Here is a 27,980-nt window from a genome sequence, read left to right as displayed (position 1 = left end):
GGGAATTCACGGAAGGTTCGGGGCATGGATGTGTTTTCCTCCCGATGGCACACGCACTGAAATCAAAGTTAGTGCCTAAAGCAGGAGGCACCGCCTAATGCCGAGAGATGAGACGCCAATGGTGGGATTTCAAGGATCAGAAGCAAAGGTACCCTCAAACATTTCCTAACATTAGCAGACATGGAGAGCAAAGGGATGCAAAAGTGTTTTACTACCAGGAGTTCACAAATCTGTGGACAGCACACCAGTGAGGATTCCACGGTGTTGGGGAGGGCAGGCAGGGTGGTATTCATGACCCAGAGGCAGAGACACGGGCAAGAAAGAGCCCTTAGGCCCACTGCGCCCACAGCTTCACATTGTGAAGGAGGCCGGGAGAAGGGGAACAGGCGGGGGTGGGGAGCAGCCCAACCTTGGGTTTTGGAAAAAGATTGCATAGCTCGTTAAAACCCTGACCTCTTTTTTTTTTTTCCCACTCTGTCCTGGGTGACCAGGGTGTCTGCTAGCACTTGGACATGTCAGACCCCACCACCTCCTGTTGGGTTATCTGCCTTTCCCTCTGGGGGGGTGGGGAGCATTTCTGGAGTAGGAAAGGACTGGGGCATGGGGCGGGGTGCGGAGGGCCTGGAGAGAGGCCATGGGTCCCGGGGCTGGACCACAGGGGGGCTGTGGGAAGGGTCCTAACCCTCACAGGCCCCCCTCCTGGTTAAGGTTTTTTTTTGCTGAAAGGGCCACAGGATATATTCGTGGTGTAAACCCCAGAGGCTGCCACTGCTTTCCTGGGGAGCTTGGAGGCCACACCCATGTGACTGCAGGGCAGGACGGTGGACTTCTAGGCCCCTGCAGCCTCGGCAGTGTCCTCAGATCCGGATGTGGAAAGTGCTGGAAAGAAAGAAAGGGCAAGAGAGGGTGAGAGGCCCTGGGTCAGGCAGGTAAAGGCTCCTCAGGGAAAAGCACAGCAGGCCCCAGCCCCATGCTGAACAGTGCCTCATTAGGGAACCCTGCATAGTGAGTGGGTGCAAGCAATCAATACTGAGGGAAGGCGGAGGAACAATGGTCCCCAGGGAGTTCTGCCCCCACTTATCACTGAAGGGGCCCCCAGGTCTTCAACCCTCCCCCTGCAGGGGACAAGGGCCAGTCACACGTCTAGGGCAAGGGTGCCTTGAACGTGACCTCCTGCTTCCTGGCCGCACACTACTGCTCACAAATAGCGAGTGATAGGGGCCTCAGCCCCAACATCCCGGCCTGCCCTGCCCTGCCCAAGCCCGACCCCTGTAGTGGCAGCACCTGAGGAAGTCAGGGGCCTTGGCAATCATGTCCTCGAAGTCAGCAAAGCCCAGCTTGCCGTCACCGTCCAAGTCAGCCTCCTCAATGACCTTGTCGCACACAAGTACCACCTCCTCCTCATCCAGTTCTGACTTAGTGAGCCGGGCCAGCGTCAGCTCCAGGTCCTCCTTGCAGATGAAGTTGTCAGTGTTGAAGTCTGTAGGGCAGGGGTTGGACATGTTCAAGTCTGGGCTGCGTGCACCCAGGGACCCCTACACTATAGCTCTTCCTCCTAGCTGGTCCCACTACCTCCACCAGCTTCTGATGTCCCCAGAGCATCTCCATGCACACTCTTGGGATACTGAATCCCTGCCCCCAAGAGGGCTCACCCACCAGGCATCGCTTAAACGCCCCATCCACCACCCACAACAACCCCACAATGACTAAACCACATCCTGAAGCAGGTCAAAAGTCCAAATCTGAGGTTTCCTAAGAACTTCAGGCTTAGGCCAGATAGCCCTTCCTGGCCTTAGCCCACAGTGGACCCTGTGTTCCCTTTAGACTTCCAGAGCTAAGGAAACTAAGGCCCCAAAAGGCCACGTGATTGAATCAAGGTGGGAGAGCCACTCGGAGATGAAGCGGGGATTCTGATTGGGGCCTTTGTGACTCTAAGACCCAAGTTTTCTAAACTGCACCCTATTGCCTCAGTGGTGTGTGGCCAGGAGACACTCGGTCAGGAGACTCAAAATCAAAAGGCCCTTAGAGAGGGGCCTGTGTCTGGCCTTTGTGCACACAGAGCAGGGAACATGGTTTGATTCTACCCAGGAAAAGGCACTACCACTGCCCCAAAGCACAGCAAAATGGTTCAGAGGACCGAGCCTTGCGTGCCCACATCAGAGTGAACTCTCTCTTCTTACATTTTGAGCCCAACTACCAGCTCTGTGCTATTTCTTCTGCCTGGGGTCCCTTCCCAGCAAACTCCTGGTCATCCTTCAAATTTTGGCTCACACATCACCTCCCAGTGGCAGGGCTTTCTAGCGATAAGGGTCCCCTTCCCCGCAAATGAGCTTCTCTTGCCCATTGGCAAACTCTGACATTAATGGTAGTGACGAAGACCCATCATGTGAGCATTACATGCTCTTTCTCATTTAATTTTCAAAACAAGACTATGAGGCAGGCACAATTGAATCTCCACTATACACATGAAGAAACAGAGAGGTAGCCAGGCACGGTGGTTCACGCTTGTAATCCCAGCACCTTGCGAGGCCGAGGCGGGCGGATCACGAGGGCAGGAGATCGAGACCATCTTGGCTAACACGGTGAAACCCCGTCTCTACTAAAAATACACACACACACACACACACACAAATTAGCCGGGTGTGGTGGTGGATGCCTGTAGTCCCAGCTACTCAGGAGGCTGAGGCAGGAGAATGGCGTGAACCTCGGAGGCAGAGCTTGCAGTCAGCCGAGATCACACCACTGCACTCCAGCCTGGGCGACAGAGTGAGACTCTATCTCAAAAATTAAAAAAGAAACAGGGAGGTGAAAAGGAGAGGTACCTGCCTGAGGTCACATCCCGGTCATTGTTGGACCCTAGAGCCCAAGCTCTTGGGGTGACTCTGCCCTGTCTATCTCTGCAGAGGCCTGGGCACAACCCTAGGGTATGCGTCGGGGGTATTCATCTCTGCCCTTGGCACGGGACATAGCAAATCTCTGGAAAGATTTGCTGGCTGGCTGGCTGGATTCCTGTGGCCATTTAACATGAATAAGCAGGCTCAGAAGTCAGATGATCCTTGTTGCAAATGAGGGCCCAGGGTTCCCCAGCGCCAGACTAGGAGGGCCCTGGCTGCCTCTCCCCACTCCACCCCCAGCCTAGGGCAGCAAGGAAGCCACCGTTCTTCCATGTGTTCCTGTGCCCACCTGGTCCATGCGATCTGCACTCCCCTGTCTTGGGCAGACAGCAGCCCGTCCCAGGAGCAATGCTATGGGGTCCAAGACTGGGCGGATGTTGGGTGGAATCTGAGAAGCTTTTTACATGAGCCATGCGGACATAGTTTGTGGAGGGTAGACTGGCAGGTATTTTCTTTCTGATATGCAAGCAAAATGTGGGTGCACAGACAGAAACCAAAGTCCTCTGAAATAAACATGATAACTAGAAAGTGAAATGTCAGTCTGGGTGTGGTGGCTCACGCCTGTAATCACAGCACTTTGGGAGGCCGAGGCAGGCAGATCACCTGAGGTCGGGAGTTCGAGACCAGCCTGACCAACATGGTGAAACCCCCATCTCTACTAAAAATACAAAAATTAGCCGGGCGTAGTGGCAGGCACCTGTAATCTCAGCTACTCGGGAGGCTGAGGCAGGAGAATCATTTGAACTTGGGAGGCTGAGGCAAGAGAATCGCTTGAACCCGGGAGGCAGAAGTTGCAGTGAGCCGAGATCACACCATTGCACTCCAGCCTGGGCGACAGAGTGAGACTCTCAAAAAAAAACAAAAAAAAAAAAAGAAAAAAAGAAAAAAGAAAGCGAAATGTCAGCCCCTGATAGGCCCTGCTGCCTTGGGATCCAGTGTCTGATCAAAGGTGCTGAGGACAGGAGCTTTGACCTTGACTCTTCAGGTCCAGGTTGGGTCCCAGCCCCTTCCTGGGCCTTAGCCATCTCAACTGAGGTCTATCTGAGGATTTGACACCAGTCCCCATGGGTCTGTCAGGCCAGCACAGGGGGTGAGCTCGTGGGTATGAAGTTTTCTCCCTGTGGCTGTGGGAGAAGCATGAGTCCTTGGCTCATGAGTGCCCGCTGCCCTCTGGTGGCTGGTGAGACAGCAGGCCCGAGGGCAGAGCTGGGCGGGGTGAACCCAGGCAGCTCTACCTCAGGCAGTGTTGGGGGGCTCCGGAGGCCCCCCTGCAGGCCTGGCTTACCACCATGGCCTAGGCAGCCTCTCTGGCTCTTCCATTTTACACCTCAAAGCTGCTGAGTGATCTTTCTAGAAAACAGAGCTGCCCTTCCCCACTGGAAACCTTGCAGTGGCCCTGGTGTCTGGATCACTAGGTCCAAACTCTATGGCTGGCTCTCACAGCCTGGCCGCAAATTCTCTCCAGACTCATCCCGCCCCCTGTCCCACCACCTTCCAAGTTCCTCCCATCTCCTTATCAAGCTCTGCGCTTCCCTGTGTCTGCATGGGCTGCGCCCTCTGTCAGGTCTGCCAGCCCCCGCTTCTCCAGTCCAAGCCTCTGCTAGTCCCTGCTTAAACGTCATGCCTGGGACCCCTCTCACACTAACCACCCGACCTAGGGTGGGCGAGTCCCTCCCTTCTCCGTTCTCAGGACCCCCACAGATGTCTCTCAGGGACTGATCGTCTCCCTTGGCCACCCCACTGGATAGGCACTCTTCATAGGACAGATCAGCTTCACTGTTCTTGGTGTCCCTAGGGCTGGAGCCAGCAGTAACCAGACAGCCTGAGGGCCCCACATGTCCCCCCGCCACATTCACGGCCCCCTCCTCTAGCCCTGGTTACCATAGATCTTGAAGGCATAGTTTGCCTTGAGCTCTCGGGGAGCCGACTCGCAGAGCACGGAAAACATGTCCACAAAGTCGTTGAAGGTGAGGTTCCCCTCACCATCCTCGGAAAACGCCGCCACGATCCTTTCTTTGAAGGGATTCTCCTGAAGAAAACACACACAGCAATCACTGTGGGTGCAGGATAAGCAGGAGGGCCCCGGAGCCAGACTGTGGACAGCCTGTGTGACCCTGGAGGAGTGACCGAATCCCTCTGAGCCTCGGTTTCCCCATCTGTAAAAAGGGAATAATAATAACACCTTCTTAATTGGGTTGTGATGGGATTAAATGAGCTAAAGTATGTAAGGTGTTGGTACCAGGCCTGGCATGTGTAAGAGCTCAGGAAGCATTCTATTGGGTCATGTCACATCATTAAGATAGGCACAGCCAGGGACAGTGGCGCACGCCTGTAGTCCCAGCTATTTGAGAGGCTGAGGTGGAGGAATCACTTGAGCCCAGGAGTTTGAGGCTTCAGTGACCCACTGCACTCCAGCCTGGGCAACAGAGCAAGACCATGTCTCCAAAAAAAAAAAAAAAATGCTGAGCACAGCAAATGTGTTCTCACTGGAGGCACTGCCTCATCTGAAGCAGAAGCACAGATCCAGAAGAGCACACAGAAGCTCTGCCTGGATGTGTAGGGCTCTGTCCCCAGCAGAAGAAGAAAGCCGAGGGCACTGGTGGCCCTCAGCTCAGGCCCCGTCAGGCCAGGATCGTGGGAGGTGGATTGGGGTCAGGTAACTGGACCAGACAAGTAGCAAGAGTCATACAGCCAGTTCAGGCCCAGGCCTGCTGTCACTCTGCTCCTGTGAATTCTCCCCTAGACCACCTTGGATGCTGCCTCTCCCAGGGAGCTGTACACGGACGCCTTCCTAGATCCCCAAATCACTCCTCCTGCAGCCCTTCCATCCCAACTGAGCTAGCGCTTGGCTAGCCCCATTCCGTGCCCAGCCCAGGCCAGTGCAGGAGGCTCAGAGACAGACTACTTGGGTCCCACCCATGAGTGTCTCACCTGCTCCAGCAACCCTCTGAGCCTGCTCTTGAGCTCCTTGCTGGGCCAGACGCGGTGCTGGTCCAGGGCTGAGCCTGGGGCCCATTGTCTCTCAGGACTGAGGTCACAACCAGAGTACAGGCCCCAAGTGGATGCCATATAGCACTCTGACTCCACCTTCAGGCCACACATCCTAGGCCTGGCAAGGGGCTACTGAGTTGTGCCCCAAATGCCTTCTTAATGCTGCATGCACTTTACATATTATGGATAAGGAACTCATGAAACAAAACATTCAAATATATATGGTCTGAGGACCAGCAGCATCAGTCTCACCTGGTAGCTTCCTCGAAAAGCAGAATCCTGACCCTACTCCACATGTACTGAGCCTGAATTGGCATTTGGACAAGATCCCTGGGGGGCTTAAAATTAAATTTTAACAGGTACATTAAAGTCTGAGAAATGATGCCATGGATGACCACCATGCTGACCTCAGTGAGAAGCCACGGCCAGACAAGGGGGAGATAGAAAAATTATCTAACAAAGCAGACACAGGTCTGCCAAGTACAGCAGGCTTGGGGCCACTTAACAAAGGGACAAGCAGATGAGCACAAGCCTATGGCCTGCAGTGGGGTGGCCACTGATGTACAGCACCCTTACAGAGCCCACATAGCTTATTTATTCAGAGCGCAGATGAGGAAACTGAGGCACAGAGAGGTTCTGTGATCTGCTCAGAGCCACACAGACACAAAGGGTGGAGCTGGGTTCAGCCCAGACCTGGGGGCCTCTGCTGCTGGTCCAGAGGCACAGATCCCCTGCCCGCCAGCAAGAGACCCTGCACATACCCGGAGCTCTGGCATCTGGATGATGAGGCTCATGGGCACGTGGACGATGGGGCTTTTCCTGTAGTCCATTGGGACGAGGTTGGGGGCCAGCTCGTAGAATCGCGAATGCAGCCTTGGAGGAAAGCAGAGAAAAAGTGCTGGAGGGGGTGCCATCCCTAAGCCCCAGTAGCCCGATGCTGCCCTGCCTAGGCCTCTGCCTCTGCAGACCATCCTCAGCCAGGACCAGGTGAGGGGCCAATGGGAGGCTCTCTGCTTTGCCCACAGGGTGTGAAGTTGGGAGGGAGGTGAGTTCTGCCCAGACCTCTGTGCTGATAACCAGGTTGTGTCCAGGCCTCCCTATTTCCACCACACCCACCCCATCAGCACCACCACCATCACTCCTTGGGCCTGCCTCCAAATCTTTTAATTTTTTCTCCTTTGGGCTCTCATAAGGGTTTTCTATGCTCAGGATACTGTGCTAAGCACTTAACACATCACCTAATTTAATCCTCCTCCACATCACTGTGCAGACAGATGCATCCTGACCCCAGTTTATTGCTCAGCAAACAGAGGGCTGAAGATGTTAAGAGTGATTTGTCTAAGGCCACATAACTAGGGAGCATCAAGGGCCATGGGTTGAGCCCAAGATGGGAAATCCAAGCAGAAACTCTTAGCCACTCTTCCTCCTGACACTCCTGAGGGTCCATCAAAGCCTGGGCCCACTTCGTGGCCTCACCACCCCAACTTAGGCCCTGAGGGTTGGGTCTCTCTGGGAGAGCTCTCAGCAGTCCTCACACCCTCAGGAAGCCCCTGTGAATGGGCCACCCATAACCTCTCTAGCTGGGGGCCATTGAGACCCAGTCTGCTACCCTGGTGGGCCCTCCTCACTGATGGGTCAGGTCCCTAGCTCCTGTCCCAGCCTCCAGAAAAGCAAGCCCACCTCAACAAGCTGCATGGACCCTCAAAGGTGTAATGCATCCTGGCACTGTCTCACTTGGAAGCTCCCTTCCTCCCTGCCCCCTGCCCATTATTCAGTCTTTCTTTGCCCTGTGTCCACTTGTCCAGGTCCCGGTCATCCCAGAGAATAGCCCCCCATCCCAAGACAGGTATAAACTGTATTCAGATGAAATTGTGAGCTGGGTGTGGTGGCCTATGCCTGTAATCCCAGTGTTTTGGGAGGCTGAGGTGGGAGGACTACTTGAGGCCCAGAGTTTGAGACCAGCCTAGGCAACATAGCAAGATTCTGCCTCTACAAAAATGAAAAAAAAAAAAAATTAGCTGGATATCATGGCTCAGTCCTAGCTACTTGGAAGGCTGAGGCTAGAGGATCACTTGAGCTTGAGCCCAGGAGTTGGAGGCTGCAGTGAGCTATGACTGCCCCACTGCACTCCAGCCTGGGCAACAGAGCGAGACTCTGTCTCTAAAAACAAAAATTGTGTCCATTAAGTGCTGCCATGCGTGGGACAAGTATAAGGGGCATTGACTGGGGGCTGAGGTAGGTAACCTGCCTAAAGTGATGTCTTAGGCTGCTGGCGAATGGATTAGGTATGATTCTGTATGTCCCAGGCTTGGGCCGGCCCTGCCATCCCCAAAGCCAGATCAGCGCAGGTCTCCTTTTAAGTGGCTTTACCCTGTGACACACCCCAGGCCCACGTTTATCAAGCCATTCAGCACAGCCATCCAACCTTCCCTTGGGTTCTACCAATTCTTGTGGTCCTGCTGCCTAGCTGTCCTTAGCAAGGCAGCTCAAACAGATAATAACAGCAGCTATCGTTTAGCAAGTGCTTACTCTGTACCAGGCCTGAATTAATCTTCTCTGAGGATTGCTTTACTCATTTTAATCCCCAAATCACCCTGAGAGGTAGATATTAGTCCCCCATTTTCAGGTGGGGAAAACTGAGGCTCAAGAATCAAGTGTCTGCCCCATCCTACACAGCCAATGAGCAGCGGGAACAGGACTTGAACCCAGGACCTCTGGACTCCAACCACTTGGCTCCTCCCTGCAAGTCAAGCCCTGGTAAGCACATCATCCCCTGGTTCAGAGCCTGTCCAGGGCAAATGAACAGTAAAATGCCACATGCCCACTTTGCCACTCACACATCCCTATAAAAGGGTCTGAAATGACAAGGATGTGCCATGACTTGGAGACACAGCTGGAGGGGAAAACCCCTAAACTTGTACTTTGGGTGGGAGGAGGCTCAGCAAATGCCAGGGTGGTGGAATCAAGCCGAGACTCTCCACAAGAGGGCACTCGAGGACTTTCTTTGCTCCTATTTCTTGTGTAGAGGAAAACTACCCTTTTTTTTTACACTGTCCCCAAAGAAGGAACAACCACTTGTTTCAAAATTCATGCATCTTCTTTCATAATTCATGCATCTTCTTTCATAATTCATGCATCTGGTACTTTGACATATCCATTGTGCTTCCAACTGTTACATTTCCCACTTGACCTTGACCCCACCCCATGTGTCGGGGTGTGATGTTGGAGTGTTTCTGGGGGTTGGCCTACACCTCGGAAGTTTTGTGGGCTGGCTGCAGCAGGAGCATGAAGTCAGGCTGAGGCTGGAGTCCTGCCTACACCTCTCATTAGCAGTGTGGGTAAGTGGGTTAATTCACTGAAGGATAAGTTTCTCTATCAGTAAAGCAGGGGCTATTCTACTGTTCTCACCCCTGGATGTTCATAAAACCACTGGCCTTCAACTGGCAGCTTTTAGCATGCTGTCTGCCACGTCAGAGGCTCCCTGGAAGGGGTGGACTAGGGGGAGAGGCTATGGGTGCTTGGCAGGGTTGAGGAGGTATCCTCTAGGGTGGGAAGGCCAGCTTCTACCCTGGGACACAGATCTGTTCTAAAACAGTAACTAAAATCACATTGAAATTTTTCTTTAAAGAAAAATCCAAGGAGAATTTGAAAATCCAAATCACTGTGAACGAAACTCTAAGCATTGTCAAAGAACCACATCTCTGTCACTTCTCTCCCAATAAAGGGCACTGAGTTCAAAAAGAGTTATATATTAGTCCTACCGTAACATCCAGGATCAGAAACCATACTTATGCTACTTGAACTGCCCCAGAGTATGAGGCAAGAAATGTGAAAACCCTCACTTTATTTTACAAAGTTGACAAGAACCCTGATACAAGAACCTAATATGTAGCATCCAGAATGGACCAATGGCACTTGCATATATAGATGAAAAAGTCTTATAAAATAACATACTGGGGGCCAGGTACAGTGGCTCATGACTGTAATCTAAATGTGCTTTGGGAGGCCAAGGTGAGAGAATTGCATGAGGCCAGGAGCTTGAGACCAGCCTGAGCAATGTAGTGAACTGTATCTCTACAAAAAAAAAAAAAAAAATTAAAAATTAGGTGGATGTGGTGATATGCATCAGTAGTCCTAGCTACTCGGGAGGCTAAAGTAGGAGGATCTCTAGCCTGGGCAACAGAGTGAGACCCTGTCTCTAAAAAAAAAAAAAAGATAAGTAAAGAAAGAAAAAATAACACACTGGTAAATCAAATCCAAGACTTTAAAAGACTAATACGTTAGGACCAAGTAGGATTTATTCCAGAATGCAAAGATAGTTCAATATTTGGAAATCTGTGGCTACAAATCATATTAAGCAAAAAACATTTTGACCAATTTGATAGATGCATTTATGACTGTATATGTGAATACAGAAAAATATCTGAGAAGTTATATACTACATATTTATACTGATAGTCCCTGGGAGGTGGGAGTAGAGAAATGTGAAAAGAAGGAGGATTTTACTTGTTATTTCACCTACTTCTCAATTATTTGAAATTTTAGAAGTATTTATTTATTTATTTATTTATTTATTTTGAGACAGAGTCTCGCTCTTTCACCCAGGCTGGAGTGCAGTGGTGCAATCTTGGCTCACCGCAGCCTCTGCTGCCCAGGTTCAAGTGATTTTCTCGTACCTCGGCCTCCCAAGTAGCTGGAATTACAGGGGCATGCGACCACACTCAGCTGATTTTTTTATATTTTTAGTAGAGATGGGGTTTCGTCATGCTGGCCAGGCTGGTCTCAAACTCCTGACCTCAAGTGATCCACCATATCAACCTCTCAAAGTGCTGAGATTACAAGCATGAGCCACCACACCTGGTCAAAAGTATTTTAAAATATATGTTATTTTGTCAATAAAAAAACTTAAAAATCTTAGTAAAACAGAAACAAAAGGAGTTTCTGCTTAGGAGCAGAAACAAAACGGTATCTCTTTCTCTTTTTTTTGAGTCTTGCACTGTCGCCCAGGCTGGAGTTCAATGGCTCAATCTCGGCTCACTGCAGCCTCTGCCTCCTGGGTTCAAGCAATTCTCCTGCCTCAACCTCCTGAGTAGCTGGGACTACAGGTGCCCGCCACCACACCCAGCTAATTTTTGTATATACTGGGGATATACCCATCAACGTGGGATGCCTGTAATCACCATTATTATATAACATTTCTCCCCAGGAGCACTAGTCAATGTACTATTCGCCGTCAAGGTCCATGAGTTCTGCATCCGTGAGTCAACTAAAGACGGAAAATATTTGGAAAAAAAAAATTGCATCTACACTAAACATGTATAGATTTTTTTTTCTTGTCATTATTCCTTAAACAATACAGTATAGCAACTCTTTACGCAGCATTTACATTGTATTAGGTATTATAAGTAATGTAGTAATGATTTAAAGTATACAGGAGGTGCCAATTTAAAGTATATAGGAGGGGCTGGGCACGGTGGCTTACGCCTGTAATCTCAGCACTTTGGGAGGCTGAGGCGAGCCAATCACTTGAGCCTAGGGGTTTTGAGACCAGCCTGGACAAAATAGTGTCACCCTTGTCTCTACAAAAAAAAATATATAAATTAGTCAGGCATGGTGGCACGTGCCTATAGTCCCAGCTACTCCAGAGGCAGAGGTGGGAGGACCACTTGAGCCCAGGAGTTTGAGGCTGCAGTGAGCCATGATCGCACCACTGCACTCCAGACTGAGCGACAAAGATCCTTCCTGAAATAAAAAAAAAAATTATACAGAAGGATGTGCAAAGTGAATAAGGTTATTTGCAAATACTATGCCATTTTATATCAGGGACTTAAGCATTTGCAGTTTTTGGTATCCTTGGGAGGTCCTAGAACCTATCCCCCACAGATACTGAGGGAGGAATGTAATTAGTTAAGACAGTAAAATAGTACACTCAAATATTGGAGAGGAGGCAGGTTACCATTTACTGGAAAACCAAAAATAATTAGCTTAAAGACTATTTGAAATAGAAAGAGTTAAGAAGCCTTTCTACACAATAGATTTTCTATTATGTATTAACATTAGCCTTTTCAAAAATAGGATTTGGCTGAGTGCAGTGGCTCATGCCTGTAATCCCAGTGCCTTGGGAGGCCAAGGGGAAAGGATTGCTTGAGGCCAGGAGTTTGAGACCAGCCTGGGCAACACAGTGAGACTGTTTCTATAATTTTTTTTTAATTAAAAAAAATTGAATTCACAATTTAAAAGAACCAAAAAACCAAAAACAATTAAGTATAAAATTGGTACAAAACGCACTAATTTAGAAGTATCAAAAAAACCATGAAAGTTTAACAAAAGATATAAAAATATTTTAGGTAGTTAGATAACTATTGTGCATTCCTGATTGGAAAGACTTAATGCTGTAATGATGACGATGCTCTGTTCATTTTTCTACAAAATGAATATGACCCTAATCAAAATCTGCAAATGACCTATTTGGGATCTAGCCAGCCTGATTCAAAAGTCTGTTTGGTTAAGTGTTTCTTCAAGTTACTGGCAAAAAAAAAAAAAAAAAAAAAAGTTCGTTTAGAACAATAAATGTAGGAGTGTTGCAGGGGAACCCTGAAAAAAAGAGAAACTGGGGAAACATTTGTCCCTATCAGGTATTAAAACAGTTTAAACTATAATAAGGACAATGTATGAAATAGACATTGGCATTTACAAGGCAGACTAGCAGAAGTGGTAGATCCCAATGTAAATGAGAATGAGCCCATGACATAGCATTTGAAATCAGTGGGGAAAAGATTAATTCCTCTGAAAGTCACAAACCAGCAATCCACATTCATGCCTAGTTTTCATATAGCATTTTAAAATAATTAAATTACATCAAAATAATATATTTAGAATTTTGTTGCCAACATATACAGATTGAAAGATCTTACACTATAAACCTGGGTCTCTTAATCAAGATGGTCTGAATTCCCCCAGGGAAACAACTAGCTGGGGCTAAGGAGCAGCTATTTCTGCAAGTGTCCATTCTAAAGAGTTCTCAGCCAACTAGACAGCTTCATTTATTTATAGTGCGTGTTGGCCCCCCTTACAGGCAGCTGAGCTTCAGACTCTTGGGTTATTCAACGAAAGATCTGGGGTCAGAAGACAAAAAGCATATAACAGCAGTGGGAGGAAAAGGCAGCTCTTAAAAATATCCATATCTTTGATCAGGAAATTTGTTGGAAATACCCAGACATATGCAGTTATGTGAATGGCACCACAAGAATATTCACTGAAGTACAAATTATAATCGTGAAAAGTTGGAAATCTGAATGTTCAACTACACGAATTGAGAAATATCCATTAAATGCAGCCATTTAAAATATTATATCAGAACATCTAATGATATTGAAAGTTGTTTGCAAGATGTTACATGAAAAAAGCAGAATGTACAGTATAACCCCATTTTTTTTAAAAAAAAAAGCTTGTATACATTTATATACCTACAAAAAGAAAAACTATAAGGAAGGCTAGTCACTAAAACATTAGCAATTATCTTGGGCAGTAGGCGGACAGTAAGATCTTTTTTTAACTTTAAAAATTGTGATAAATGTCCGGGCACAGTGGCTCATGTCTGTATTCCTAGCACTTTGGGAGGCCAAGGCGGGCGGATCACAAGGTTAGCAGTTTGAGACCAGCCTGACCAACACGGTGAAACCCATCTCTACTAAAAATACAAAAAATAGCCCGGCCTGGTGGTGCATGCCTATAATCCCAGCTACTCAGGAGGCTGAGGTAGGAGAATCACTTGAACCTAGGAGGCGGAGGTTGCAGTGAGCCGAGATCGCGCCATTGCACTCCAGCCTGGGCGACAGAGCCAGACTCCGTCTCAAAAAAAAAAAAAAAAAAATTGTGATAAAATAACATAAAATTTACCATCTTAATTATTAGTTTTTCTAAATTGTGGTAAAATGCACATGCCATAAAGTGTACCATCTTAACCATTTTGATGGGTACAGTTCAGTGGCATATTATGTTCACATTATTATGCGACCATCACCACCACTGATCCACCTCCAGAATTCTCTCCATCTTCCAAAACTGAAACTCTGTACTAATCAAACAATAAGTCTCCATTTCCCCTCCTCCCAGCCCCTGGCAACCACTATTCTACTTTCTGTTTCTAAGAATTTGACTACTCGGCCAGGCGCGGTGGCTCACGCCTGTAATCCTAGCACTTTGGGAGGCAGAGGCGGGTGGATCATTTGAGGTCAGGAGTTCCAGATCAGCTTGGCCAACATTGTGAACCCCGTCTCTACTAAAAATACAAAAATTAGACGAGCGTGGTGGTACACGCCTGTAATCCCAGCTACTTGGGAGGCTGAGGCAGGAGAATTGCTTGAACCTGGGAGGCAGAGGTTGCAGTAAGCCGAAATCACACCACTGCACTCCAGCCTGGGCGACAGAGCGAGACTCCGTCTAAAAAAAAAAAAAAAGAAGAAAGAAAAAAAGAATTTGACTACTCTAGGTATCTCATGTAAGTGGAATCGTATATGTCATTTTGTGACTGCTTATTTCACTGTGCATAATGTCCTTAAGGTCCATCCATGTTGTAGCATAGGTCAGACTCTCCTTCCTTTTGAGGGCTGAATAGTGTTTTATTGTCTGTCTATACTGTGTTTCGTTCATCTATTCATTTGCTGATGGATTGCTTCCACCTTTTGTGAATAATGCTGCTATGACTGTGGGTGTACAAACATCTCAAGACTCTGCTTTCAATTCTTTTGGGTATATACCCAGAAGTAGAATTGCTGGATCATGTAGTGATTTTATTTTTAAGTTTTTAAGGATCCACCATACTGTTTTTTTTTTTTTAGCTTTCTTATCTACTTTTACAATTTGCCTAAGGAAAAGCAATTTTAAGCATATATATACTTTTTTTTTTTTTTTTTTTTTGAGACGGAGTCTCGCTTTGTAGCCCAGGCTGGAGTGAAGTGGCATGATCTCGGCTCACTGCAACCTCCACCTCCTGGGTCCTGGTTCAAGCAATTCTCCTGCCTCAGCCTCCTGAGTAGCTGGGAATACAGGAGCGCACCACCATGCCCAGCTAATTTTTGTATTTTTAGTAGAGTTGGGGTTTCACCACGTTGGCCAGGCTAGTCTTGAACTCCTGACCTCATGATCCACCCGCCTCAGCCTCCCAAAGTGCTGAGATTAAAGGAGTGAGACACTGCACCTGGCCAATTTTAAGCATATTACAAAACAATACCATCTGACTTTTTTTTTTTTTTTGAGACAGAGTCTTGCTCTGTTGCCCAGGCTGGAGTGCAGTGGTGCAATCTCAGCTCACTGCGGTCTCAACCTCCTGGGCTCAAGCACTTCTCCAACCTCAGCCTCCCAAGTAGCTGGGACTACAGATACACACCACCACACCTGGCTAATTTCTGTATTTTTTTTTTTTAAAGACAGGGGTCTCATCATGTTGGCCAGACTGGTCACAAACCCCTGAGTTCATGTAATCCACCTGCCTCGGCCTCTCAAAGTGCTAAGATTACAGGTGTGAGCCACCGTGCCTGACCATGATTTAACTTTTTGATAAACACATACAAAAGAAAAACATTGGCATAATATATACCAAAAGATTAACGGCCATTATTTCTGGGTCATAGGCTTACAGGTAATTTTTTTTGTCTTCTCTTGACTGGCTTCATTTTCTAATTTTTTTACAATCATTATGTGTATGTGTAGTAAGTAATTAAACTAGGTTACACAAAGCTTTTAAAAGGTTGGGAAAATAAACAATAAAATAACAAGTAAACAAACACCTTGAGGTGCTGGCTGGGTGGGCCTCTCTGTGTACCAAGGGGACAAGGACTACTGTCCCGCTGATTAAAGAGCACAGCCTAATTAGGGGACAAGGCAAGTCGAAGTGCTAAGCTCTTACCTATAAAAAGCAAGGTGATTGAATAGGGTGGGCTGCCCACTCGGGCTCAATGTGGGAATGGAGGAGCTGTGTCCTGGGAAGCAATCGGATCTACCTGGGTGGGGGCAGGGCAGAGGGAAGGAGAATTGGAGGCGGGCTATCTGTGACTCGGTATCACTGCCCCAAAGCTGCCTGCCACAGAGCTGGGGCCCAACCTGCAAAGAAAAACCTCCTGCTCAAGTTTCCTCCTCACCATCTGGTCAGTACTCAGGGAGCAGCTTACCAAGAAAACCATCCCGGTGGGGGTGGGGAATAGCAGCCCTGAAAGGCCCTTGGGAGCAGGGAAGATGAGCAAGGCCTGGGGCTGGGCAGCCTGGCTCTGCAGCTGACCTTGCCCTCTCTGGGCTCCAGGCCTCAGTTGTGTCATCAGGACCTGAGATGTGAACAGTGGAGAGGGCTCTCCTGGAGGGGCAGTCAGTCACATGCTGGTCTCTCCACAGAGAAGGCTGGAGAAATGCGAAGGGGCTCAAACTGGAATTGAGCCATCATGGCCATGCCTGTTCCCTCCAGGGACATGCAATCCCGAATCCTGCCTTGTCTTACTACCCTTCCCTGAGGGGGGACAGGTGGGCAGCAAACTCCAGGTAGCTCTTTTCATGTTTAATAACACCATCACCTGGCCCTCCCAGACACAGGGTCCTGTGAGAAAACAGCTCCCGCAAGCAATGTCACCCCCATGCTGCAGACAGGGCTTCAGGCTTGGGTTTTGCTCTGGTGTTGAATTATAGAGCCTCGGGTCCTGATGCGTGCAGAGGTGTGCAGGCCAGGGCTGTGGGGAGCCAGGACGCCTCTCCCCAAGTCCTCTCACCTGCCTGGAGCCCCTCATTTTCCAAGGGGCCAGGGATACCCCTGATATGGTTTGGCTGTGTCCCTACCCAAATCTCATCTTGAATTGTAGTTCCCATAATCCCCACGTGTCATGGGAGGGACCTGGTGGGAGGTAATTGAATCATGGCGGCAGTTACCCCCATGCTGTTCTCATGATAGTGAGTTCTCATGAGATCTGATGGTTTTATAAGGGGCTTCTCCCCCTTTGCCCAGCACTTCTCTCTCCTGCCACCACGTGAGGAAGGATGTGTTTGCCTCCCCTTCTGCCATGATTGTTAAGTTTCCTGAGGCCTCCCCAGCCATGTGGAACTGTGAATCAATTAAACCTCTTTCCTTTATAAGTTACCCAGTCTCAGGCAGTTCTTTACAGCAGCATGAGAATGGACTAAAACAACCACCAAAGACCCATGATATTGGATCTGATTCCTGGACTGGCCTTCGAGTTCCTCTCTCCTCTTCCCCACACAGGCAATCTTGCTGCTGACAATGAGACCACGCGAGGATGGGGGTGGGAGTCGGAGCAGGAGAAGCTGGCCTGTGTCTCACCTCTGCTGCTCCCCAGCCTGGAATGTTCTCCCTCAGCCAATCCTACCTGTCTTTCACCCACACACTCTTCATATGGTCACTGGTGGCTAACAGGTGCCATGCTCCCTGTTAGTCCTGCCTGATAGCAAGTCTGGTGAGGAGCTGGGCACTTGGGCCCAGGAACCCAAAGAGCCCCTAACAGGCTGAGCAGCTGGGGGAGCACTAGGGTGGCAGGGTGTTCGGGGTGTTTATAAAGCAGATGATTCTGCAGTTGGGTCTGGAAGGATGCACAGCAATGCTGTGGGCAGAGGAGAGCCAAAGGACACTCCTGGGAGTGGAGATAGCCAGTGCAAAGGCCGGGGCAAGGGGCTTTTGTTGCCAGAATGAAAATGGCCGTGGGCCTCAGAAGACAGGCAGCCTGGGCTTGGCATCTACAAAGGTAGGGAATCCAAAGCTCCCTGTGAGGCTCAAATGAGGCTCCATGCCAAGAACTCTGAAAGGTAAAAGGTGCCACATGAATGCCAGGGGTGACAGCTTTGTTATTCCAATACCGAGAGCCATCCTGTCCAAATGGGGACCTCTCCCCTGACATCTCTCAAGCTACGGGGCAAATCCCACTTATCAAACACTATACCCCAGTGTTGCTGCCCCTCGGCAATGCTATGAGGGTAGGTTTCACTATCCCTATTATGCAGAAGAAAACTGAGGCTCAGGGAAGGTCAAATGGTTGCCCAAGGCCACAGAGCTGAGAAGTGGGAGTAGAGCCCAGGTCTGTTGATGCCAGGCCTGGAGGCTTTGCCCCTTGCTCAGACTCTCTAAGGTGGTGGAAGTGGGGTATCCCCTGCCCATGCAGGGGACAGGTTGGAATAGCAGCCTGGGTAGAGAGGAAAGCCGAGAGGCACTGCCTGAATGAGCAGAGTGGTTATGGCAGTGACAAGCTGCAGCACAGCTCTCTTGGGAAGCTGCAATGGGCTCTGGTCCCAGCCTGATCATCGATCTCCAGGGGAAGTGATCCTGGGACTTTGCTGGCTTTTAGTGCCACCTGATAGCCCAGGCAGAGGGGCCTAGTGAGGCCCGTGGGGCAGTTTTCTTGGTATTCAGTGATTCCTGCTCACCGACTGGTCCTGGGGTTCTGAGGCTGCCGATCCCCTTCATCTTTCCCATCCAGGTCCACCCCCACCCCCATCAACACCAAGGAGAAGGGCTGTCCTGGGAAGAAGCAGAGCCCTGATGAATAGCTCAGGGGTGGTGGCCACTCCCTCAACTTTCAGACGTCCTAGGAGTGGAAGAACATCAAAGCTAGAGCCAAAGGGCCCTTAGGGACCTCTGGTCTAACAGACAGGGACTCCCTGCTATACCAGGACCCAGGATGCAGTGAAATAGCAAGGGACCTGGAGTCAGAGGCTGGGTCTTGAGCCCCTGGCTCTGTGACTTTAGCCAAGTTGCTAAGCTCCATCCGTAAAATGGGGTTAAATGGATTCTTTTGTTACGAGGTCACAATGAGGATTAAATAAGAATGTGCCTGAAACTACCCACCTGAAAGCTCATAGTACGTAGATGTTCATTCCCCAGCAGGAGGATCTGGGCCCTGGGAGGAGTGGGAAGTTCTAACTCCATACCAGCCCAGTGGCCGAGTGGGGACCTGAATGTGGCTCCTGACAGATGCTGATGCTCTGCCTCAGCCCCAGCTAGCACAGCCAGCCCATGTGGGGTGCCCCAGCCTCACCCCGGCCCCAGTCCCAGTCCCAACAGGGTGAACGAGAAGCCACACTTACTTGAGGATGTCCTTCTTATTGAAGAAGGTGCAGTCCTGTTGAGGGAAAACACACAGTCAGTGTGCGGCTCCCAGGCTCCTTTCTTCCTCAGAGGTCTTGATGCCACAGGGCTCACAGGGGATAGCTCCGGACTGGGGACAGAAGAGTCACTACTATCCCTCCCCACCCTGCCCTCACCCATTGGGGACAGCTGGTTCTAGCAGGTATAGAAAATGCCTCCCAAAACCTTTGTCTATCCTGGGCTAGGCCTAAGGAGCTTAGTGCATGGTGGGGGGCTGCAGCATGCTTTAGGGTACACATTTAGGAGGCAGATGAACACTCCCAGGTACGCGTGGCTGATTTGAGTGCCAGTGGGATACACTGGGGGATGATGGGGAGGTGGCTGGGAGACAACTCTGAATGAGGACCCACAGGGCCACCTCCTGTAGCTGCATGGGGTGCCATCCTCACTGTAGCCCTGAGCATGGTGCTAGGGGGGTTGTGCAGTCCCAGGCTCAGAGACTGAGAGTTCCAGGCACATAGACTGGGGAAGCATCAGTATGTACTTGGTGTCTGAAGCCAGAAGGGGATGAGGTCACCCAGAGAAGGGAGTGAAGAGGCCAGGGAGATACGGGAGGGAGAAACGTGGGCAGGGGGGAACCAGGTAGCATCTGGGGTAGAGGTGAGGGTAGGGGCTGCTGGGGACCCCCAGGTGAGCATTACTCCAGGTGGGGGCAGCACTTGGCTCCTAGGGCCATCTAGATGACAAACTCCTCTTGGAGGGGTCCTGTCTTTGTCTAGATGACCTGCCTATATCCACAGCTTGGCCTGGCCAAGGTATCAACCACTGGGAGTCAGTGACAATGGCCAGTATGCCAAGCCTTGGTGAAAAGTACGGAGGTGAAAAGGACCCAGCACTTTGTAAAATGCCCAACCGTGAAGGGCTTTTGTGCACCTCCCCTGCTGTTTAACTCCTCCACCTTTGTCCACTGTTACAGCATGAAGGAAGAAGGCCTCCTAGGTCTGCAGAGCCCAGAGCCCGTAGGGCCTCCTGGGGCCATAAGCTGACCAGAGCCAGCTCTGATGAGGAGTGAATGGCTGAAACTCAGGCCTGCAAACAGCCATGCTTGCCCTGAATGAGACCTGAAGCCGCTGGACATCAGGGCAATTGGAATGTGTATTGAGAGGCCCAAAGAGAGGATGCCTGCAGGATGCACACAACATCTAGGGTTTCCACTGGGTGCCTTCAGGATTGCTGAAGAGGGGAGAGTTGGTGGGAATTTCCAGGCCCCATTTGGCCCAACAAGTCTGTCCTTCTAAGCTGCTGCTCCCTGGGAGTTAGGCTAAGGATCCATGCTGCCTTCTTGGAAACACAAGGGGTTCTCCTGGGGGTCTCAGCTTTGCTTTTGACAATGGCTCCTCTGTAGGAGCCCAGAAAGGCTCAGGCTGGGGAAGCAGTGCCCCTGCTCCTCACCCAGCACAGACAGAAAACTCCCTACTTAGCAGGCCTCAGGCACAGACAGGCTGGAGACAGGGTGGGCTGATTTATCAACAAACTCCAGAAACATGGAGCAGAACGTGGACTTCCCTCCACCCCAGGGCCGTTTCCATGGTCTAAGGTGTCTAGTGAGAAGGGCCAGGGCTCTCCCACCTAGCCTGGAGGAGGCAGTCAGCAGAACTGGAAATGGGGAGAGGTCCCAGCTCCTGCTCTCTTCCCCCTGATCTGTCCTCCTTCTCCTCTCCTCTCCTCTCTCCTATCCCATGAGTTGGAAAGGAACTATCCAGGTCCTGATTCAAGGGTTCTACTGACAAAAGATGCAAACACTTCCCGTATAACCCTGCTCCCTGTCACAATTACTTACACCTCCCTACATCCATGGTCCTCAAGCTGTGGCTCCTGGATCAGCAGCATCAGCCTCACTTGGAACTTGGTGAAAATGCAGATTCTTAGGCTCCACTCCAGATCTCTTGAATCAGAAACTCTGTGGGTGGGGCCCAGGGATCTGCACTTTAACAAACCCTCCCAATGATGCTGAGGCATGTTGAAGTGTGACGACATCTGCTCTAGAGCAGAATCACCTGGGGGGCTGTTTAAGATACCTGTGTCCCCATCCCTCAGCAGACCCCAGACAAATTGTAGAGAAATCCCCAAGGGTGGATCCAGGCATCAGTGGTTTTCAAAGCCACTAAGGTGGTCCCAACGTGCAACCCAGGCTGAAAACCACATCACAGCCAGTACATGATGTACCATGCACCTGACACCTGGGGCTCTAAATATCCAATTTTGCTTAATCCTTATCATTAGCCAATGGGGGCCGGCATTATCTCTCTATCTTAAAGATGGGCAACTTGAGACTCAGCAAAGCTGAGTAGCTTGCCCTGAGTTGCACACACAGCCCAGGAATGGAACTGGGATGGGAATGGAACTTAGGCCTCTGTGCTTCCCTTCCCCCGACCCGCCTTTTTTTTTTTTTGAGACGGAGTCTTGCTCTGTCACCCAGGCTGGAGTGCAATGGCATGATCTCAGCTCACTGCAACCTCCGCCTCCTGGGTTCAAGTGATTCTCCTGTCTCAGCCTTCCAAGTAGCTGGGATTACAGGCATGCACCACCATGCCTGGCTAATTTTTGTATTCTTAGTAGAGATGTGGTTTCACCATAGTGGTCAGGCTGGTCTCGAACTCCTGACCTCAGGTGATCCACCCACCGAGGCTTCCCAAAGTGCTGGGATTATAGGCATAAGCCACCACGCCTGGCCTTCTTTTTTTTTTTAATGGGAGTAGAGCTTGGGGCCCCCACTGGCAAGGAAGCAGAGGCAAGAAAAGATCCTCTGTGCTTCTTGGCCGCTGCCTATGATTACAAACAGAGCCATGACCACTGTACACCAACCACTCCATGTCCTGCGTCTGCTGTGTATTCCTATACTTATACACAGTAGGTGCTTAATACAGGCTTGTGGGATGAGTGACCAGACTTTTCCATCTATGCCTTCCACAGCAGTTACGTTATTTCAATGGCTGCAGAGTCCCTGCCTAGTCTTAATCTTTCTTCTCTTTCTGAACATTTGGTAACACCTATTTCTTGGTTTTAACATCACTGACAAAGCTGCCATGAACCTGCTCATCAACCGATGTTTCACTTTTTCTTCTGTTCACCTGTTTCCCTGGGACTCACCCCAAGGAGGCAGTGCACAGGTAGTGAATATGGCAGGTGTTCTTAAAAGCTTCTCAGGGCTCAGGGTGGCCTAGAATTGTGGCAGGGGAAAAGGTTTGGTAGTCAGAGTCAAATTCTAGTCTAGCTTCAGACCCTTAGGCAAGTCATTCTCCTTTCTGAGCCTCAGTTTCTGCATCTGTAAAGTGGAAATAATGCCTCTCTGAAGGGGACAGTGTGAAGAGCAAATGAGGTAAGGTACAGGAAGTCTATAGGCCCCAGCTGATAGGAAACAGTGCAACAGCTCCATCCACCACCCAATGTCCCAAAGGCATCTCCCCAGAGTCGGTAGCTCTGCTGTCTTTCCCTTCTCTGGAGTCACCAAACACCCTGCCCACCACTACACCCTCACCTGCCCTGGGAGCTACAGCCCCATGTCTGAAGGAACCCTTTCTTATACTTTTGGAGAGCAAGTGCCCCATCACTGCTTGGTTCCCGACAGTACACAGGGACACAGGGACAGGTCTTCCAGCAAAGGTCCCAGCTCAGGTCCGGGTCATGAGGAGTGGAAGGGAGAGAAGGAGAGAGGGGCCTAACCCAGGAGTGACGGGCCCTCAGAACATTGGCAGCAGAAAACAGGACAGGCTGGGCTTTTACAGTAGAAGCCCAGATGTTTTCCCAGTTAAGGCTTGAGTTCTGCCTCCGAGCCCATATTCACCCTATTCCCCAACTGGAGTGCCCTCTCCTCTTTCTCCAGGTTGTCCAAACCCTTTGTTTTCTCCAAAGCTCAACTCAAGGGTGACTTGTTCCAAGCAACCCGCCTGCCTCCCATCTCCTACATGCCTGGTCTGCCTGTGCCAGCGGTCAGGAGCCGAGCCATGGGCCCTCCCAGCTCTAATGGAAATGGCTCTCCATCCAGCTCTGCCAGCTCAGGCCTCAGCACTGCCCAGGTGACCATCACATGGCTCAAGGTCAGTCTCCAGTGATCTTAGTTGATCCCCACAAGAACCCTGTGACATGAGCACAGCTGGGTTAGTAGTTCCCATTTTAGAGGTGGAGACACTTAGGCCCAGAAGGGGACAGTGGCTTGCTAAGGCCCACAACATCAACTACCCAGTTGACTTGAATCTAGGGCTTCAGAATCCTTGTCTAGAGTTCTTTGCTCTCCTGGAGCCATGCCTTAACAAATATTTGTTCATTCATTTGACAACATCCTCCAAACATCTCTTTTGTGCCTGGACAGGGACCATACAAGAAGGAAGATGGAGTGTAAACAGTGAGGTGCCCAGTATAAGCCATTCTGTGGCCACAAGAGGGACTGGGGATGTGTATGTGTCAGGCTCCCTGAGTACTCCCAGCTGAATGGATTGGTGGGGAGGGAGTCAGGGAGCCCGTCCCAAAGAGGTGAGGCCTGGCCTGGACAGAAAGATGGGCCAGACTAGGTTAGCAAAGGAGCAGGGAGAGCAGCAGGAGAACGAGGGCCAGAGGTGAGGGAGGGCTTGGCTAGAAGCCCTTCAGTGTGCCTGAAACTTGAGGTGCAAAGGGAAAAGGAGTAAGAAATGAGGCTGGAGGCCGGGCGTGGTGGCTCACGCCTGTAATCCCAACACTCTGGGAGGCCAAGGCAGGTGGATCACCTGAGGTCAGGGGTTTGAGACTAGCCTGGCCAACATGGCAAAACTCTGTCTCTACTAAAAATACAAGAATTAGATGGGCATGGTGGTGGGTACCTGTAATCCTAGCTACTTGGGAGGCTGAGGCAGGGAAAATTGCTTGAACCTGGGAGGCGGAGCCAGGATGCGGAGGTTGCAGTGAGCCAAGATCGCACCACTGCACTCCAGCCTGGGTGACAGAGCGAGCGAGACTCTGTCTCAAAAAAAAAAAAAAAAAAGAAAGAAAGAAAGAGAAAGGAAGAGATGAAAGAAGAGTGAGAGAACTAAGAGGGCAGGTGGTTGGAGGCGGATGGGCAGGAGGGGCACAGGAGGGAGCAGTCAGACCTCCAGTTTGCAGGAGACTGAGCAGGCCTAGCCCAGGGCCCTGGCTGTGGGGATGGAGGAGGGGACCTCCAGGTGAGCCACAAAAGAGGCTGAGTCACAGGCCTTGTTCTTAACTGAAAACATGGGCTGAGGGAGAGCAGAGAGTTGGAATGGCTGGAGTAGCAGCAGTGGGTGTTGGGGAGGCTGTGACCCCTGTTTTGGAGTTTGAGGGGTCTGGGGGATGGCCCTACAATGCAGAGGAGTGGTCTGGACAGAAGCTTAAACGTTGGGAATCACCGGCACTGGGAACCAAGAGGGTGCACCCTGCCCGGGAAAGGTTAGACTACCAGGCTGGGAGGTCCCAAGAAACCCTAGGGGTCACTTAGGGGAGAGGGTGCCGTAACTCAGGCTCACCCCTGCTCAGCACTGGCTGGCACGTGGCTGGCTGGAGAGCCAGAGGGAGGGAGATGTGGGGCTCTCAGGTTTCACAGCTCTCGTTTCTCCCACCCTGCCTGGCAGGGTCTAGCTAGGCTCTGGCAAAGGATCAGAACCTAACACTGGGACTGGCTCCGATGAGTAACCCAATGCCAGGCTGGTTGGAGTGGGAACCCGGGCTCCCCACCCCCATGAAGCTACTCCTCACTTCTGAGCATGGCTTGCCTGCTTGCCCCTGCCCACCCCCAGGCCTTTATCCAAGCTGTCCCCTCCACCTAGAATGCCTCCTCTGGGCCCCACTGGGCAAAACCCCACCTATCTTCCCAAAGCCTGCTCAAGTGCTGTATCGTTTCTGGACTTTGTCCCCCTTTCCTGCTGGCCTCCTGCTGCCCACTCGTGCCCTTCCCTAGAACACACTCCACCACCTGCCTCTATCACAAGGGCCACACACTGGAGGTGAGAGTCTGTCTCTGAGTGTCTGAGACTGAGTGCCTTGGGGACAAACAGCACACATGGCCCAGCCCAGCCCACTCCCAACTAAAGAAGTGAGCCTGGGAGTCAAGATTCGAAATCCTGTGTGAGCCCCGAATGGCTCCTCAGCCTCTGTTTACACTTCTGTAAAATGGGCCAATAATCCACCTCACTGTGATGATCAAGTGAGTTGATGCATAGAGGGCATCAATTACTGTGCCTGGTACACAGCAGGTGCTCCATAAATGTGTCTCCCCTCTTCCTTCCCAGGGCCTCACCTGGGGAGCTGAGAAATCCATTACTGACAGCTAGGGCTTCTAGGAGGAGAAGGGGCCTTTGTTTTACCTTCACCCACATCAGAGGACCCACACTTCACGCCTGCTTTCCTTCACAGCCAAAGTAAGCACTGATGAAGGCAACAAGTGCCTATGGAGACCCTGTTGGTGTTCCTCCTGCCCAGTTACACAGGCCACAACACAATCCTGCCCCCTCCGCCTAGGGCAGGGGAGAGGCATCAGATGTGGGACTTGAAGGGTGAAAGAGATCCTTTGGAGGGGGGAAAGGCATCCAGGCCCAGGAAATGGCATGGGCAGAGGGAGAGAGGGAGGGAGGAATGAGCCTGGTGAGCTGGAGCAACTGCAAATGGTTTTAAGGCAGCTGCCATGCAGAGGGCAGGCAAGGGACCTGGGGAGACTGAGGCTGCAGAGATAAGCTGAGCAATTGGCCAGGGCTCTGGGTAAGCCAAGGGGTTGGGCTTCATCCTGCAACCACAGGGAAGTTTTTACCTGGGTGGGACGGTATTGGGATTCCAGATCTGGAAAGCTGGCTCTGGAGGCAGGAAAACCTAGAAAGGTCTAAGGAGGTGGCTGCTGAGGGCCTAAGGGAGCTGGGAGAGGTGGCCCTGGAAGGCTGGTACCAGGCTTGCGTTCTTGCTCCAGTTATCTCCATGCTGGGGTCAGAAGGAGCGAACCCCAGCAGATAAACAAGACAGTCCCAACTGAAGACTGCATGTGGGGACTGATGCACCCCACTCCTAGACCAGACAGGACCCCAGCTCTCATTTCGGCTTTACTCGCTCTCCTGGGCTCCTTCCTGGGGCTGGGGGGCAGGGAGTGGGGAGGGCGGTCCTCCATCCAGCCTAGTTTACTGACTCCCTCTCTGGGCCAGGTGGGCGCTGGAATGGGTGGCTGGAGAGGGGTTCGGGTCCTGCCTAGGGCGAGAGTAGCTGGAGAGAGGCGCGCCTGAGAGGCTCTTCCAACTGGAAAGAGCTCTTATTCCACCGGTGGGGAAACTGAGGCACGGCGAGGGGAAGTCACCGGCCCAAGGTCACGCGGCGAGCTGAAGGCAGAGGCAGGGTTTGAACCTGGGAGAGCTGGCTCTCGGGAGGCTTCGGTCAGCGACCGAGAAAAGGGAGGGGCGGCGGGGCCTGCGTTGGGGGCCGGGCGCGCCGAGCTCACCTGGTAGTTGTCTAGCTGCTCTTCGGTGAAGATGGTCTGCTTGTTCCCCATGGTGGCCGCCGCGCCGCCGCTCGCCCGCTCGGGCTCCGCCTCCCATCAGCGGACGCCAGACCCGGAGCCAGCGCCCCGTGCCCGCGGCCCTCGGCAGCCCCGCGGCTGGCAGCGGCCCACGGCGGCCGGACCCTTCCAGCCCCGCAGTTCGCCTGGAGGAGGCGCGCGGGGGTCTCGGAGGCGGGGACTGGGACCCGGAGCGGCAGCGACTCCGCCCCCGGCGGGAAGAGGGGCGGGCACCTGGCTCTGCGGCTGCAGCGCGCCCGGGTCCCAGCAGGAGGCGACCTGGCCACGGGAGACGCTGCCCGGCAAGAACCCTGGGCTCCTGCGGCCGGAAGTGCTGGGGGCGCGCGGGGGTCTCGGAGGCGGGGACAAAGACCCGGAGCGGCGGCGACTCCGCCCCGCGGCAGGAAGAGGCGTGCGCCCGGGTCCCGCCGTGGGAGTCCAGGTCGCACGGAGTGAGGGTGTGGGGCCTGGGAAAAAACCCTGTGGAGGCGGGCAGTGGGTCGAGTGGCGCCCCTTGACCTGGGGCGGGGGCGGCAGCGAGGACTGTGAGTGCGTGGATCTAGCTGGAGCCGGGCTCTGCCAGCATCTCGCGTCGCGACCTTGGTCAAGCCCTTACCCGGGCCCTGTCCCTCTGGGGAGAAGGAGGGGGTCAGTCAAGCTGACATCTGAGGCCCTCCCGGCCAGGCCTCGGGAAGCCCATCTGGCCTTTGGCCGCGGCCTAGGCGGGGCACCTCAGACTTTCTGTGTTCCTTAGGGAGCAGGACAGGATTTACTTGGCTTTCTCTGAGCCCTTGGTTATAAACGTGAGACTTGAGAGGATTTAAAGGACTTGACTGTGTCCACAGAAGTGTGACAAAGGCCAAGACATTTTTTGGAGCTTTTAAGCAGATGCCATTGTAAGAGAAGCAGGACTTTACCTCTGCCCTCCTAGGGTCTTTGGCTGGGCTTGAGAATTAATTTGGCATAAGATTAAGGGGAGAAAAACAGATTTAATACAAGTTTTACATGCTGTGGAAGCCCTCATAAGGAAATGAAGACCCTGAGAACTGGCAAAATCTAAACGCTTTTTTTTTTTTTGAGATGGAGTCTCCCTCTGTCGCCCAGGCTGGAGTGCAGTGGCGCGATCTCAGCTCACTGCAACTTCCACCTCCTTGGTTCAGGTGATTCTCCCACCTCAGCCTCCCGAGTAGCTGGGACCACAGACGTGCACCACCATGCCCAGCTAATTTTTTTTTTTTTTTTTTTTTTTGAGGTGGAGTCTCCCTCTGTCGCCCGGGCTGGAGTGCAGTAGCACGATCTTGGCTCGCTACAACCTCCACCTCCTGGGTTCAAGCGATTCTCCTGCCTCAGCCTCCCCGAGTAGCTGGGACTACAGGCGCATGCCACCATGCCCAGCTAATTTTTTTTTGTATTTTTAGTAAGAGAGGTTTCACCATGTTGGCTGGGCTGGTCTTGAAATCTTGACCTCAGGTGATCCACCCACCTCAGACTCCCGAAGTGC

General features: G+C 51.4%; 1 protein-coding gene across 4 annotated transcripts; it reads right to left on the bottom strand.

Moving 5' to 3' along the window:
- Nucleotides 1-192: 192 nt before the first annotated feature.
- On the bottom strand, nt 193-26,810 carry CIB2 (calcium and integrin binding family member 2). 4 transcript variants are annotated; one of them, XM_055277589.2, is made up of 6 exons: nt 26,423-26,806; nt 18,960-18,994; nt 6,647-6,758; nt 4,776-4,923; nt 1,285-1,480; nt 193-879 (listed from the first exon to the last, which is right to left on the bottom strand). In XM_055277589.2, exons 1-6 carry the CDS (start codon nt 26,471-26,473, stop codon nt 858-860), a joined length of 564 nt encoding a protein of 187 aa, XP_055133564.1. In that variant the 5' UTR covers nt 26,474-26,806; the 3' UTR covers nt 193-857. The 4 variants fall into 4 exon arrangements, with proteins under 4 accessions (XP_055133564.1, XP_063496224.1, XP_063496225.1 ...); XM_063640154.1 differs by lacking the exon at nt 18,960-18,994 and having other exon boundaries at nt 26,423-26,802; XM_063640155.1 differs by lacking the exons at nt 18,960-18,994; nt 26,423-26,806 and adding an exon at nt 15,793-15,878.
- Between the last annotated feature and the right edge of the window lie 1,170 nt (nt 26,811-27,980).

This window comes from Symphalangus syndactylus, chromosome 5 (genome assembly GCF_028878055.3).
Source record: "Symphalangus syndactylus isolate Jambi chromosome 5, NHGRI_mSymSyn1-v2.1_pri, whole genome shotgun sequence".
Classification (NCBI taxonomy): Eukaryota; Metazoa; Chordata; class Mammalia; order Primates; family Hylobatidae; genus Symphalangus; species Symphalangus syndactylus.
Note: the sequence above shows the minus strand (reverse complement) of the source record. Positions and strands in the feature narration are given on the sequence as shown.

What these genes read in the sequence shown, in the direction of transcription:
- CIB2 (XM_055277589.2), bottom strand. Translation starts at nt 26,473, where the DNA reads ATGGGGAACAAGCAGACCATCTTCACCGAAGAGCAGCTAGACAACTAC. An exon ending in AGCAGCTAGACAACTACCAG is followed by an intron (nt 18,995 to 26,422) that starts GTGAGCTCGGCG and finishes TTCCCTCAACAG; the next exon opens with GACTGCACCTTCTTCAATAA. An exon ending in AAGGCCCCTGACTTCCTCAG is followed by an intron (nt 880 to 1,284) that starts GTGCTGCCACTA and finishes CTTTCTTTCCAG; the next exon opens with CACTTTCCACATCCGGATCT.